Source organism: Procambarus clarkii, chromosome 31 (genome assembly GCF_040958095.1).
Source record: "Procambarus clarkii isolate CNS0578487 chromosome 31, FALCON_Pclarkii_2.0, whole genome shotgun sequence".
Classification (NCBI taxonomy): Eukaryota; Metazoa; Arthropoda; class Malacostraca; order Decapoda; family Cambaridae; genus Procambarus; species Procambarus clarkii.
Window position 1 is genome coordinate 12,288,242 of NC_091180.1, and position 16,304 is coordinate 12,304,545.

General features: G+C 41.4%; 1 protein-coding gene across 7 annotated transcripts in view; it reads right to left on the reverse strand.

Annotated features, from left to right (window-relative positions):
- Positions 1 to 7,845, reverse strand: part of CtBP (C-terminal binding protein) — a 35,563-nt gene extending 27,718 nt beyond the window's left edge. For 2 of the 7 annotated variants that reach the window (XM_069334346.1, XM_069334344.1), the window contains exons 1-5: positions 7,751 to 7,844; positions 7,039 to 7,091; positions 6,578 to 6,655; positions 3,345 to 3,628; positions 2,968 to 3,096 (exon numbers count right to left, since the gene is read on the reverse strand). In XM_069334346.1, coding sequence (XP_069190447.1) covers positions 2,968 to 3,096; positions 3,345 to 3,605 — 390 coding nt within the window. In that variant the 5' untranslated portion in view covers positions 3,606 to 3,628; positions 6,578 to 6,655; positions 7,039 to 7,091; positions 7,751 to 7,844. Of the gene's footprint in view, positions 1 to 2,967; positions 3,097 to 3,344; positions 3,629 to 6,577; positions 6,656 to 7,038; positions 7,092 to 7,750 lie in introns of all 7 variants that reach the window. The other 5 variants (XM_069334350.1, XM_069334348.1, XM_069334349.1 and 2 more) reach the window with 3 other exon arrangements.
- Between the last annotated feature and the right edge of the window lie 8,459 nt (positions 7,846 to 16,304).

The window sequence follows — 16,304 nt, forward strand, 5'->3', positions numbered from 1 at the left end:
CTTTTATATACATACCAAACCAGTTCTTTTCAATAAAACAAGTGAGAAAAAGAAACAAAGATAAAGTAAAGGTGAACAGAGAGGAAAGCATTATCATAAAATAGGCGCCAATGTAGGCAATAACCATTACAGTGAAACCACTTTATATAGAGGGATTTCTATATTATTATAATGGGCAACAAAAACAAAGTAGGAAAGTTAAACAATCAACCACGACAAGAAGAGCAATATTGCTCAACCATTTGCGCCAAGTCCTGCTAATTACAAGCCCACACATTCACGCTCAACACTATCACCAACTTCTCTCCTTTGTCCAGACCTCATCAAACTCTGAAAAGAACTCTGGAAAAACTTAACTGGGAAGCCAATCATGAGAGAATAATTCTAACTATCCCAAAACTCTGTTATTGGAAGACTCCAGCAATCAACTTAGAGACTTATCAACTTGGAAAGAAAAGTTTTTAACTTCAGGAAGCTTTCTGCCAAACTTCCGTCAAATGACTAAAACTCCACGACAACTCGGCCTCGGCTTCACATACTGGAGTTGGAAACGACCAGGAACATCTCTCTATTAAATAGTTTCTCGGAAGAAGGACGGCCTGAACCATGATACCTCGGAAAATGAACCCTAACTTACTCTTCTATCTTGAGAATAATCTTATCAATGTCTTCCAAAATGTGCCAACTTTAATCAAGCCGAGAAATTTTTTGAGTTAACTACGAGTCTAACTTTCAGCTTTTTGTTAGCTGTGAAACAAGTTTTATAACTCTCCAAACTTGAGACATTAAAACTTTTAGCACAAGTTGTGCAAGTTTATGGTGGAAAATTGAGACGCCTTAATAAGCACTAGATGGTCATCGTGATCTAAACCTTTGTGCATATAACATGCACACCCAAATAACAAAGCACTGGCCTATATAACATGTAAAGCATAGGCCTATATGACAAATTATACTCCATACACAATTTCAAATATAGATATGATAAGAGCTTGAGAAGCTCAGAAACCTGTACATCAGTAGATTAACAGTCGAGAGGCGGGACCAAAGAGCCACAGTACAACCTCCGCAAGGACAACTAGGTGGAACCAAAGAGCCGCAGTTCAACCCCCCACAAGGACAACTAGGCGAGTACACACACACACACACACACACACACACACACACACACACACACACACACACACACACACACACACACACACACACACACACACACACACACACACACACACACCTGTGCTTCACCCAGATGGTGTGTATCACAATATAACTACAGAAGAGGGAAAATAGCTGGTGTGGGACGACACATGTGTATCCACCCTGGATGACACCTACATATCATATACTTCAGTGCTGAACAGGCAGTTGTGGCCAACCACAGAGGAAGTGGTAACATCAAAATAGTATATCTGGAACTGGAAGGTCAGTACATCTTTGTGTCCATAGCATTCAAGATGCTCAGTCACTGGGCTAGGGGCACCTTGAGCTTTCGCAAAGAATTGAATTCTAGGCTCAGTGACATTATTGGAGACCCAAGAGGAGCTTGTATCTTGTTTCAGCACCTCAGTATGGCGATCCAGAGAGGAAACGCTTGCTGCGTCCTCAGTTTCTGTCCGGAAGTGGAGGAGCTCCAAGAGATCCATAACTTTTAAACCCTATTGTATTAACTAATGTGCATCTTGTAACCTTTAAATATCTAATAAAGCACAACAAAAGACAAAAGGAAGGGGGTGGTAGGAGAAAAGCACACAGAAATTGTATTGGAGAGGACCTAAACATTCCCTCTAATGTGTTATGTGTGAGTTCCTCCGAGGCTAAGGGTCCCCTTCTTCCAGCCAGAGGTGGTACTCCCTCCCTATTTATATAAATATATTATATTATACTGTATATACAGTATATGTACTTAAAGGTTATATGATGTACATTTGTTTATACAACAGGGTTTATTATATTATATATACATCGTGTACATCGTATACAGTACTTATATATACAGTATAATATACATATACATTATATATATATTATATATATATATATATATATATATATATATATATATATATATATATATATATATATATATATATATATATTATTATTAGCCAGTACAAAGGAAGTTGCCCTAGCCGGCAGTAATGAGTTAATACAAGCCAGCATTAATGAGTTAATACTAGCCAGCATTAATGAGGTTATACTAGCCAGCATTACTGAGGTTATACTAGCCAGCATTAATGAGGTTATACTAGCCAGCATTAATGAGGTTATACTAGCCAGCATTACTGAGGTTATACTAGCCAGCATTACTGAGGTTATACTAGCCAGCATTAATGAGGTTATACTAGCCAGCATTAATGAGGTTATACTAGCCAGCATTAATGAGGTTATACTAGCCAGCATTACTGAGGTTATACTAGCCAGCATTAATGAGGTTATACTAGCCAGCATTAATGAGGTTATACTAGCCAGCATTAATGAGGTTATACTAGCCAGCATTAATGAGGTTATACTAGCCAGCATTAATGAGGTTATACTAGCCAGCATTAATGAGTTATTACTAGCCAGCATTAATGAGGTTATACATGCCTGTAATAATGAGGCTACATTAGTCAACAGTAACAATGTTGTACATACTAGCCAGTACGAGCTAGAAAATGAAACTAATCTGATCTTACTTGGTTGGCAAGTCAGGAGACGTCCACGCCTGACCCGGACTATCATATTACTGTACTGGAATGTATACTTAACCAAAACTGTTGTAGAAATGTATACTTACACTCTTCTAATGTTGTCATCTCATCTGGACCTTTCACGAACAAACTACACACACTATGAAATAAACTTAGCTGGACATGCCTTAACTTTAATAATTCACTGTAAGAAACTACACTTATAATGACCCAATCACCGATCATTCCCAGACAATACAACACGTCCTGTACGTGTGTTCACTGTGACACGCACCTTAACATCTACATTGTCAATTCCACTGCCAATTCGAACAATGACTTTGAGGGCCTTGAATTTTTCGAGATCTTCTTTTGTAAGTGTTATGGTGTGCCACATTAGCGCCCCTACTGCTTCATTTAATACCTGGCAGGAGAAGAGCAGCAATTAATAATTAACTAATTGAAACAAATTTTAATTTAATAATACAGTATAGTAGTTTAAAATAATATTGCAAGCAACTACTACTGTATTTTCAAATTTGCCAAATTGTAAATAATGCATTTATACTGTACAGCACTTAATTATAGCAATGGATAACCTAATTAATTTCAGTACCTGGCAACTGGCCTCAATTTCAATATAATGTATCAATTAACTCTTATTCAACTTACTTTTTCGTGGATTTCTGAGGTGGATTGTGCATCACAAAATGCAACGGTTGCCACATCCTTCAAGATGGGCATCTCTATGGCACAGTCCCTGCCATCGAGGAGGGCCACAAGGGGTCGCGCGTGCATTCCGGGGCCATTGGGAATAGGTGGACGAATAGTGTCTAGCCTCGGCCGCTTGTTGCTGGCTAACATGGCTGCAGGAACTGTCTGTGGTACTGGGAACTGACGCTCAGCCCCGACTAACCCCGGGGGCTTGTCCATGCACCCAGACCAAGCTCACACTGCTGTCAAATATGAAGCCAATTTACATGTGCATGCTTAAACAAAAATATACATGAGAAATTAAAACAACAACAAAGGTATCCTGATCTGAAATACCTAGTGAATATGACATAAATATGAAATGTCCCTACAGAGGACGTGTAACAACATATCTCCTAACATCTCTCTCATTCCAGCATATAAAGAGTGTTAAGACTCTGTAGGGGTACGGGTGGAGGGAGGGCCTGCTTAACTATCAGCATCTACAGGTAGCGAGATCTATCCTTTACAGCCATACTGCTTACCAAATTGTACCTGGAGTGTTAAAACAACTTGGAATTTTATCAAGTCTGCTTTTGAAGCTGTGGAGGTTATCTTTAGGTTATCTTGTGATGATTTCGGGGCCTTTAGTGTCCCCGCGGCCCGGTCCTCGACCAGGCCTCCACCCCCAGGAAGCAGCCCGTGACAGCTGACTAACACCCAGGTACCTATTTTACTGCTAGGTAACAGGGGCATAGGGTGAAAGAAACTCTGCCCATTGTTTCTCGCCGGCACCTGGGATCGAACCCAGGACCACAAGTCCAGCGTGCTGTCCGCTCGGCTGACCGGCTCCCAAATGCCTTCTTGCCTTCTTCATGAAGGCAAGAAGGCTTCCTTCTTCTAAATGCCTTCTTCAACAATTTTTTATACAGTGTCAGGATAATGATTTGCTTCTAATGGCCCAACAATTTTGTTTCTGGGATCAAGTACTGTACTGTAGTTGTGAAAGATAAGATCTTCCTGTGCTGCCCTGTCACCTTGAGCTGTATAGTTTTTTTTTACCAGAAAACTGATAAGTTGACTTTTTAGCACCCTCACGAAAGCTTTGATATGTGGTGCTGCCAGTGTGAGCAGTAGGTACGTGGTGCTGCCAGTGTGAGCAGTAGGTACGTGGTGCTGCCAGTGTGAGCAGTAGGTACGTGGTGCTGCCAGTGTGAGCAGTAGGTACGTGGTGCTGCCAGTGTGAGCAGTAGGTACGTGGTGCTGCCAGTGTGAGCAGTAGGTACGTGGTGCTGCCAGTGTGAGCAGTAGGTACGTGGTGCTGCCAGTGTGAGCAGTAGGTACGTGGTGCTGCCAGTGTGAGCAGTAGGTACGTGGTGCTGCCAGTGTGAGCAGTAGGTACGTGGTGCTGCCAGTGTGAGCAGTAGGTACGTGGTGCTGCCAGTGTGAGCAGTAGGTACGTGGTGCTGCCAGTGTGAGCAGTAGGTACGTGGTGCTGCCAGTGTGAGCAGTAGGTACGTGGTGCTGCCAGTGTGAGCAGTAGGTACGTGGTGCTGCCAGTGTGAGCAGTAGGTACGTGGTGCTGCCAGTGTGAGCAGTAGGTACGTGGTGCTGCCAGTGTGAGCAGTAGGTACGTGGTGCTGCCAGTGTGAGCAGTAGGTACGTGGTGCTGCCAGTGTGAGCAGTAGGTACGTGGTGCTGCCAGTGTGAGCAGTAGATACGTGGTGCTGCCAGTGTGAGCAGTAGGTACGTGGTGCTGCCAGTGTGAGCAGTAGGTACGTGGTGCTGCCAGTGTGAGCAGTAGGTACGTGGTGCTGCCAGTGTGAGCAGTAGGTATGTGATACAGAGTGAGGCTTGTTTTCATTTGTATTCCTCACATGTGCCCCAAAGAATGGGGTGATTTGATAAAATACAGTATTATTATTTGGATATTATCGATAATATTATATGCGATAATATCCAAAGCTGACACTGCATGGATTTGGTTCATAAAAAGTTATCATGATCTACTTTCAGTGTCCATGACATTGCTAAGCAGGGCTTCAGAAAAAAAAAAAAGTTCACCACTGATGAATTATTGCCGCAATATTTTATTTGCTCTTTGCAAATGTAAAGATATATAATTGTACTGTACTGCATTTAGTTTTCTTGGGTGGCTTTCAGGTCTTGTTCGTAATTCTTCAGTCTGGTATGAGCGTTTTGGTTCTACTGTATTTTTGATTTCTCAAGTACGATATTGTATTTCTGTAACCATTCTTCTTCTGTACAGTTAGTGGTCTGTGTTCTTTTTCTGTTAGACCTTTTTCTTGTGTTTCTCAGCAACTGAATTTAGTGTGGATTTTTTATACCACTACCATTAATGGCTCTTTACACTGCGTTCAGCTTTGAGGACCCGGGGCAGTTTCCCCCGGCGACTGCTGGATAATTCATGGTTTACTTTGGTCCAGTTAACTGTTGAAGTAACATGCAATTTTTTGGCAAAATTTGGAATTTAGGCAAAATTAACAGTCCATACTTTAAATGACAAATAACAATATGTTACATTGGGTTAGGTAGGTTGTGTTATGTAGGTTATGGGCTATGTTAGGTATGGGTAGTTAGTTAGGGTAAGGTAGGTTATGCTTGAATAGGTGACATTTGGGTGGGTTAGGGTAGGGAAGGTTACATTACTTCAGGCTAGATTAGGGAAGGCTACATTACTTTAGGGTAAGCTAAGAAAAGCTATGTTAAAAGCTACATTACTTTAGAGCAGGTTAGGGAAGGCTACATTACTTTAGGGTAAGCTAAGAAAAGCTATGTTAAAAGCTACATTACTTTAGGGCAGGTTAGGAAAGGCTACACTACTTTAGGGTAAGCTAAGAAAAGCTATGTTAAAAGCTACATTACTTTAGGGCAGGTTAGGAAAGGCTACACTACTTTAGGGTAAGCTAAGAAAAGCTATGTTAAAAGCTACATTACTTTAGAGCAGGTTAGGGAAGGCTACATTACCTAAGGGCAAATAAGGGAAGGCCATGTTATGTTAGGGCAGGCTAGGAAAGGCCACATTACTTCAGGGCAAGTTAAGGACGCCTACACTACCTCAGGGGTTGGTGACAGAGTAGGCCGAGAGCCATCACCCTGTGTGACTGGTGATCACTCAAGCACTCGAGGGACCAAGACTACACTTGAGTAATAGATCAAGTAATAGATTGAGTAATAGATCAAGAGCTCACCTGAATCTTGGAGGTGTTTAAGGCCAGCAGAAGCCAAGGGGAGTGAGATCAATCCTCACTTCAATTCTCCAGCTTCACCTGATGCAAACAAATCCAATTAATCAATTAAAACTACAGTATAATATAAATCTTCAATCAACAATAATCAATGTACAATATTCAATTAATCATTCTTCAATATTAAATCTACAACATAAATTGATTTGCAAAGGAAAGGCAAGTTATCCTAACTATTAATGGTTAAAATATATTTATAAAGACAATTTACGAGGAAAATCTGACTATAATTTATATAATCTCTATCCATATAGGCATCACTCCTCTCTAACACCCTGCTGTGCAATGCAAGATATCAAGATTCAAAAAGTATTATATGCAATAATATATATATTAAAAAAGGAACTAAATACTAGTCAATATTTGCCATTAAGAAACGGTAAGACTTATTAAGGAAGACTTACCTACACTTGGAGGAGTCTGTTATATCGTTCATCTTAAAACACCAACTTGCAACCTACAACATGAAAAATATGATTTATTATATACCCCCTCAGTCACAAAATGTAGAAAAATAAGTATTCAGTGTACAGGGTCAACCCATAATAACTGTACACCTTTGATTTTGATTTGTTTAATCCGTGGCAACGTCCGAAACGCTTTGCGTAATAGTGGCTTTAGGCATTGTATGTACTAGCTCTACCTATAAGTCAAACAATCCTTGTAAAAATTTATTGTATGTATGTACCTTACCTAAATAAAATTGTATTGTATTGTATTGTGTGGACGCGTCCCCTTGTGAATAATCACAAGTGAATCTAATCATCAGACCTAGGTTAACATTTACATACTGTACATAAATAACCTAGCCTGAAGTAGTGTAACCTTCCCTACCCTAACCTACCCAAATAAAAATAAATAAAATAAAATGTTTATTTAGGTAAGGTACATACATACAATAATTTTTTACAAAGATTGGTTGACTTATAGGTAGAGCTAGTACATACAATGCCTAAAGCCACTATTACGCAAAGCGTTTCGGGCATGTTACCCATTCATAAATGTTACCCATTCAAACATGTATAATCATACATAGATATTTCACCCTTCCGCTTGGTAAGGGGTCGAGGCTGGGCGGCACGGCGGGTGTGTGACCCTGGGCAGTGGGGCTCTCACCTCTTGCCACTATTCCCCGAGTCTAGTAGGGCTGCCACTCTCATACAGACGTCTCCAAGACGACTACAAGATGTCCGCACCAATATGTTCCCCTCCCGACGACCCAGCTACTGTGTGGAGAGAGAGAGAGAGAGATGGATGCTGCTGCTGCTGAAGATTCACCCGGCCGACGAAGGCGCCTGACCCGGAGTGTTCACCTCACCACCAACCTTCACCCTCGGGGGTACTACAAGGTAAGTACCCACTACCACCTCTCTCTCTCACTCTCTCTCACTTCTCCGGAAGTTATGCCCAACCACTTGGACGGTAGAGCGACGGTCTTGCTTCTTGCAGGTCTGCGTTTAATCCCCGAGACCGTCCACAAGTGGTTGGGCACCATTCCTTTCCCCCGTCCCTTCCCAAATCCTTTTATTTGTCGATTTATTTGCTCCCAGTTAAACTGTTTATTATTAAATCTCAATTTGCTGGATTCTCCTCCTCTGGGATTCGGGACTGGTTGTGCAGGTCTACTGCCCATGCTTGTTAGAACTTCAATGAAGTTGTGAATCTGAGTAACAGATATTTGTAATCATTATGTTCCTGATTAATTCATTGTTATTAGTGAAACCGAGGTCCAGCGTGTTCTCCTTTACTAGTTGGTTCTACTATTTGTTGGTTTAAGACAAATCTGTCGCATATCCGTAGCAGGTCATTTGCATGTGCCTGTTCATTTAGGCTACTTCCTGCTTGATGGGGGTTCCACTCCCCAAGCCCGGCCCGAGGCCAGGCTTGACTTTCCTGGTATTCTCTCTGATATAACTATATTAGCTCGGTTCTTCCATATTAGGTGCCGTAGGTTGAAGTCCCCCAAGCGAGTCATAACCACAGTACAATAATCTATTTGAGAATGGTCCAGGACGGACCGACCGAAACGTCGTCGTCCCTTCACTTTCTAGTGTGTGGTCTGGTCAACATACTTCATACTTCTTTACTTGTGTGAAGGAGGAAATGTATGTTTATCTCTCAGAATGTTTGGTAATATGTTTATTGTTTGTGATGTGTGTATACGTATGTATTAACACGATGTACTGAACGGGGTGAGAATAGCTTGAGCTACCTCATCCCTTTGTGTGTATTTTATCTCAATAAACTTATTTCAATTTCATACTTCTTCAGCCACGTTATTGTGACTCATCGCCTCCACAGTACAATAAAGCCTCAAGATAACCTAATATCTAAACACTTTAATAAGTTTAACCACAAAACATAATTTTGTATTTATTTCATTTATGACAATAAATGGTAGGCTGCATAAAATGTTTTATCAAGAATTGTATGAACATATATTTAAAACCTGACTGAACTGATAAGATTCTCTCCATTATAAACAAGTCATCCGTCACTGACGCCAAATACTAAAATCCAAAACAGGAAACAGTTTGTTTTATTGAAACTGAAAGCCATTCACAAGCGTCCAGTTATGCCAAGCGTGTGACGTGAGCGGCGTGACATGGCATCACTGTGTATGTGTGTCAGATATACCTCTGGCAACACTAGGGTGCATATATACCTCTCGCAACACTAGGGTGTATATATACCTCTGGCAACACTAGGGTGTATATATACCTCTGGCAACACTAGGGTGTATATATACCTCTGGCAACACTAGGGTGTATATATACCTCTGGCAACACTAGGGTGTATATATACCTCTGGCAACACAAGGGTGTATATATACCTCTGGCAACACTAGGGTATATATATACCTCTGGCAACACTAGGGTGTATATATACCTCTCGCAACACTAGGGTGTATATATACCTCTCGCAACACTAGGGTGTATATATACCTCTGGCAACACTAGGGTGTATATATACCTCTGGCAACACTAGGGTGTATATATACCTCTGGCAACACTAGGGTGTATATATACCTCTGGCAACACTAGGGTGTATATATACCTCTGGCAACACTAGGGTGTATATATACCTCTGGCAACACTAGGGTGTATATATACCTCTGGCAACACTAGGGTGTATATATACCTCTGGCAACACTAGGGTGTATATATACCTCTGGCAACACTAGGGTGTATATATACCTCTGGCAACACAAGGGTGTATATATACCTCTGGCAACACTAGGGTGTATATATACCTCTGGCAACACTAGGGTGTATATATACCTCTCGCAACACTAGGGTGTATATATACCTCTGGCAACACTAGGGTGTATATATACCTCTGGCAACACTAGGGTGTATATATACCTCTGGCAACACTAGGGTGTATATATATCTCTGGCAACACTAGGGTGTATATATACCTCTGGCAACACTAGGGTGTATATATACCTCTGGCAACACTAGGGTGTATATATACCTCTGGCAACACTAGGGTGTATATATACCTCTGGCAACACTAGGGTGTATATATACCTCTGGCAACACTAGGGTGTATATATACCTCTGGCAACACAAGGGTGTATATATACCTCTCGCAACACAAGAGTGTATATATACCTCTCGCAACACAAGCGTGTATATATACCTCTCACAACACAAGGGTGTATATATACCTCTGGCAACACTAAGTTGTATATATACCTCTGGCAACACTAGGGTGTATATATACCTCTTGCAACACTAGGGTGTATATATACCTCTGGCAACACTAGGGTGTATATATACCTCTCGCAACACAAGGGTGTATATATATATATAGCAACACAAGGGTGTATATATATATATATATATATATATATATATATATATATATATATATATATATAGCAACACAAGTGTGTATATATACCTCTGGCAACACTAGGGTGTATATATACCTCTCGCAACACAAGGGTGTATATATATATATATATATATATATATATATATATATATATATATATATATATATATATATATATATATATATATAGCAACACAAGGGTGTATATATACCTCTGGCAACACTAGGGTGTATATATACCTCTGGCAACACAAGGGTGTATATATACCTCTGGCAACACTAGGGTGTATATATACCTCTGGCAACACTAGGGTGTATATATACCTCTGGCAACACTAGGGTGTATATATACCTCTGGCAACACTAGGGTGTATATATACCTCTGGCAACACTAGGGTGTATATATACCTCTCGCAACACTAGGGTGTATATATACCTCTGGCAACACTAGGGTGTATATATACCTCTGGCAACACTAGGGTGTATATATACCTCTGGCAACACTAGGGTGTATATATACCTCTGGCAACACTAGGGTGTATATATACCTCTGGCAACACAAGGGTGTATATATACCTCTCGCAACACAAGAATGTATATATACCTCTCGCAACACAAGCGTGTATATATACCTCTCACAACACAAGGGTGTATATATACCTCTGGCAACACTAAGTTGTATATATACCTCTGGCAACACTAGGGTGTATATATACCTCTTGCAACACTAGGGTGTATATATACCTCTGGCAACACTAGGGTGTATATATACCTCTCGCAACACAAGGGTGTATATATATATATAGCAACACAAGGGTGTATATATATATATATATATATATATATATATATATATATATATATATATATATATATATATATATATATATATAGCAACACAAGGGTGTATATATACCTCTGGCAACACTAGGGTGTATATATACCTCTCGCAACACAAGGGTGTATATATATATATATATATATATATATATATATATATATATATATATATATATATATATATAGCAACACAAGGGTGTATATATACCTCTGGCAACACTAGGGTGTATATATACCTCTGGCAACACAAGGGTGTATATATACCTCTGGCAACACTAGGGTGTATATATACCTCTGGCAACACTAGGGTGTATATATACCTCTGGCAACACTAGGGTGTATATATACCTCTGGCAACACTAGGGTGTATATATACCTCTGGCAACACAAGGGCCATAAGGTGACCTCTCCGTGGAAACCCCCACAAACTTTATCATCATCATCAGGGAGGTTTAGTCAATAAGATTTGTCAAGTTACAAACAACTTGGCTGTGATCTAGCAATGTTATCATTGATCTCGGTTGCAGAAACGAAGCCCCATAAGAACCAGCGTTATGGATGTCTCTATTATTTCTCAAAGGGATTACTTTGTTTCACTGCAAGAGAGAGAGAGACTATCTAAGACTATTTTAGGTAATAAAAAGTGAAAGTTGTGTAAGCCTAGCTGGAGCAGCCTGTCGAGACCGCCCCCCCCCCCCCCCACGAACAACTCCAAAACAAAACTTTTCTGTCAAAACTGATAGCGCCAAGTTCTGTCACACAACTTTTCCTATTAAAACTTCACTTCTCCTTGCCACTCCCTCCTCTCCAGCCCCCTCCCTCCCTCCGTCTCCATCGCCTCTCTCCTCTCATCAACCTCCCTCCCCCCCCTACCCATCCTTTAGGCCGTAGGCTATAGGCATCTTCAATACCCGCCAGTACCACCACTTACTCTCCAGACAAGGAGCGTGCAGGAACCTTGGAGAGTGCAATACATAAAGCCGTGCTGGAACACACCGCCATCCACAATGACGTTCTGTAAGACACCGCCGACCATACAACCAAATACCGCCAACCATGACCAAGACACTTCAAGAGCTCCAGGAGCCTTGGTTGAGGGTAACCAAGGCTCTCTCCTCAAACAATTCCAACAGGAAAACACCCCCTCCCACAAGACACCATTTACCCAACAATATTCTACTAAGGAAGAGCAAAGTATACATGTATGGGGAATATCTGTTAACACCTCCAAAAGATACTCGACATATTGTTGTTGTTTTACATTTAGCTACTCAGAACCAAGTGTCCATGTAGCCCGGGCTATGGTGAGCCCGTAATTGAGTTCCGTTATTCGCGATAACCTTGTTATTGTGATAAAATAACTCTGGTTTCCCTTCAAAACGCATAAATCTTTCGATACTCGAGAACGGGGGTGGTAATTTATTTATATATATATATATGCAAGGTGGTAAGCAAGGGGCGTTTAACAGTTGACCATGCCACTACAGGAGACCAACTGTCCTTACAATACTTCGCCTCAAGGTACAAATATCCACATATTTTGAAATACTTCAGAATAATCTAATAAACATTTATCAGCCACCAACTCCTACAGAACAAGCATAGCTTAGCTTCCAAACACATATACTTGCTTTTACGACTCGCTGTCGTTCCCATCTATACAGCTGTCGTTCCCATCTATACAGCTGACGTTCCCATCTATACAGCTGACGTTCCCATCTATACAGCTGTCGTTCCCATCTATACAGCTGTCGTTCCCATCTACACAGCTGTCGTTCCCATCTATACAGCTGTCGTTCCCATCTATACAGCTGACGTTCCCATCTATACAGCTGTCGTTCCCATCTATACAGCTGTCGTTCCCATCTATACAGCTGTCGTTCCCATCTATACAGCTGACGTTCCCATCTACACAGCTGTCGTTCCCATCTACACAGCTGTCGTTCCCATCTACACAGCTGTCGTTCCCATCTATACAGCTGTCGTTCCCATCTATACAGCTGTCGTTCCCATCTACACAGCTGACGTTCCCATCTATACAGCTGTCGTTCCCATCTACACAGCTGTTGTTCCCATCTATACAGCTGTCGTTCCCATCTATACAGCTGTCGTTCCCATCTACACAGCTGACGTTCCCATCTATACAGCTGTCGTCCGCCCGTACTACTCCCCCTTTCCACACACAAAATAATAATCCAAAGAAAAACTGAACACTGTCACCATCACCTTAAATTGAAACCGTCTTGTCATTGCCACACTTTGTTAAGATGGCTGTCAAGACCCCATATACAGCATAATTAATACGAAAATACATCATACAATTGTATAATAATACGTCCATCTTAGACGGCCACCCACATCTCTTAGGAACTTTAGTCAATAGTATTATTTAATACATTTTCTCACAATATTCTAAAAACCGTTTTCTTTAGGCTATATTATTATTATTATGCTATTTTCTCTAAAGGTCATATGTTAGTAAACATATAATTTCTTTTAAAACGATATCTATAATTATTATATTTTTGTACTACAGTTTTTGATTAATGATGATTTTTAACGCCATTTTAAAAGCGGTTTGAATTTCGCGCTTCCTAGAAATTTGTCAGGAGATGCCTGCCCTCTCAACCAATGGGGATGCCTGCCCTCTCAACCAATGGGGATGCCTGCCCTCTCAACCAATGGGGATGCCTGCCCTCTCAACCAATGGGGATGCCTGCCCTCTCAACCAATGGGGATGCCTGCCCTCTCAACCAATGGGGATGCCTGCCCTCTCAACCAATGGGGATGCCTGCCCTCTCAACCAATGGGGATGCCTGCCCTCTCAACCAATGGGGATGCCTGCCCTCTCAACCAATGGAGATGCCTGCCCTCTCAACCAATGGAGATGCCTGCCCTCTCAACCAATGGAGATGCCTGCCCTCTCAACCAATGGAGATGCCTGCCCTCTCAACCAATGGGGATGCCTGCCCTCTCAACCAATGGGGATGCCTGCCCTCTCAACCAATGGGGATGCCTGCCCTCTCAACCAATGGAGATGCCTGCCCTCTCAACCAATGGGGATGCCTGCCCTCTCAACCAATGGGGATGCCTGCCCTCTCAACCAATGGGGATGCCTGCCCTCTCAACCAATGGGGATGCCTGCCCTCTCAACCAATGGGGATGCCTGCCCTCTCAACCAATGGGGATGCCTGCCCTCTCAACCAATGGGGATGCCTGCCCTCTCAACCAATGGAGATGCCTGCCCTCTCAACCAATGGAGATGCCTGCCCTCTCAACCAATGGGGATGCCTGCCCTCTCAACCAATGGAGATGCCTGCCCTCTCAACCAATGGAGATGCCTGCCCTCTCAACCAATGGGGATGCCTGCCCTCTCAACCAATGGAGATGCCTGCCCTCTCAACCAATGGGGATGCCTGCCCTCTCAACCAATGGGGATGCATGCCCTCTCAACCAATGGAGATGCCTGCCTTCTCAACCAAACTTACACGTCAATGTTTCAACCCATCCTCCAGCCCAGTGTCAAATACTGACTTGATGCAGTTTTTGACTTATTCAGCAGGCAATTGACCGGATGAGTCTCCATATAATAACAGCTTTTTCCTGACATGTAAATTACTATTATATATTGTGGGTTAATGTATCGTTATCTTGAGATGGATTTCGGGGGCTTAGCGTCCCCGCGGCCCGGTCTTCGACCAGGCCGACTTTTTGTTATAAGTGGGCTAAGTAGATTGTAAGTCCAAATACTGACTTGTGTAGAGTTTTTGTATCGGTATTTGAATTGTAAATTGTGAACCTCACAGCGTTTTGGCTGCTGTTAGTTGACTCACAAGCCACTAGACAATGTTGGAAGCCTCGCAGCTGTACAGAGGCTACGGTCATCATCAGGCCGTGTTGTGAACACTCTTGCCTAAACCAACGGAACCAGAACACCTTAACCTGGCCATAAACCCGCTATATATTATAACGTGAATATATTATCCACTCAGAGTGGATAAAACATAAGTATTTGGAGCGTTATTGCAGTGTGTTGATTGACCAATTGCATGCCTGTATAACCTTAATCAATCCAGTAAGTCTATCGTTACAGCGTGGGGCGACGCCCCAAATTTCAGTAAGTTTAGATTAATCTTTCTGTAACTGAATCTTTTCAATACAATCTGGACACTCAAGTCACTGAAAGTCATTCAATGCTTGAATGAATCTGTTTATATAAATTGAATATACCTGTATAATTGATCATATACATTAAGTTAACCATAGCTAACTATGTTATCTTTAATTTATCGACTAAGTTTATCATTGAATATAAATTCATGTACCTAGATACCAGTACTTTGACCAAATTTAAGGTCCTTTAATTGCATATTTACACACATCATACCTCTATAATACAAATTGTTGTGAATATTGGCTGTTGTAATTACAGAGCTAGGCTTCTACTGGACTATGGCTGGACTATGTACATGTTTAGATCCTTCATTTAAACAGTTTAGTAACTGAACACTGGTTCTGAGTCATTTAATCTTATCCTTGTATAAACAACACAACCTGATGTGTTGAATTGTCTGCAGGTGGATTGTAGATAGCCAATCAACTTTTCCATACACCCCTAAGAACCCACTTGCCCCTTACAGCCCACAGTCTGTCATTAGGACTAGAGAAGCTAAGATTTACAACCCTTGCTAAGGACTTTAGTTATATTAATTTGGCATACAGTAATTTTTAATTTAGTACAGTACAAGACCTAAGTAGTTCTCCTCCTAAATCAATCTCGGCAATTTTTCCGTAGCATACAAGGTTCTGAATGATTCCTTACACAGGTCATTTGTCTGCAGGTGGTGAAGGCAGTTCTGATGTTAGCCAGCCTCGCATATGCCGATGTAATTCTTTTTATGTGGGCTTCAGGAGACAGGTTTAGTGTGATATCAACTCCTAGATCTTTCTCTCTGTGCGTTTCATGAAGTACTTCATCTCTCATTCT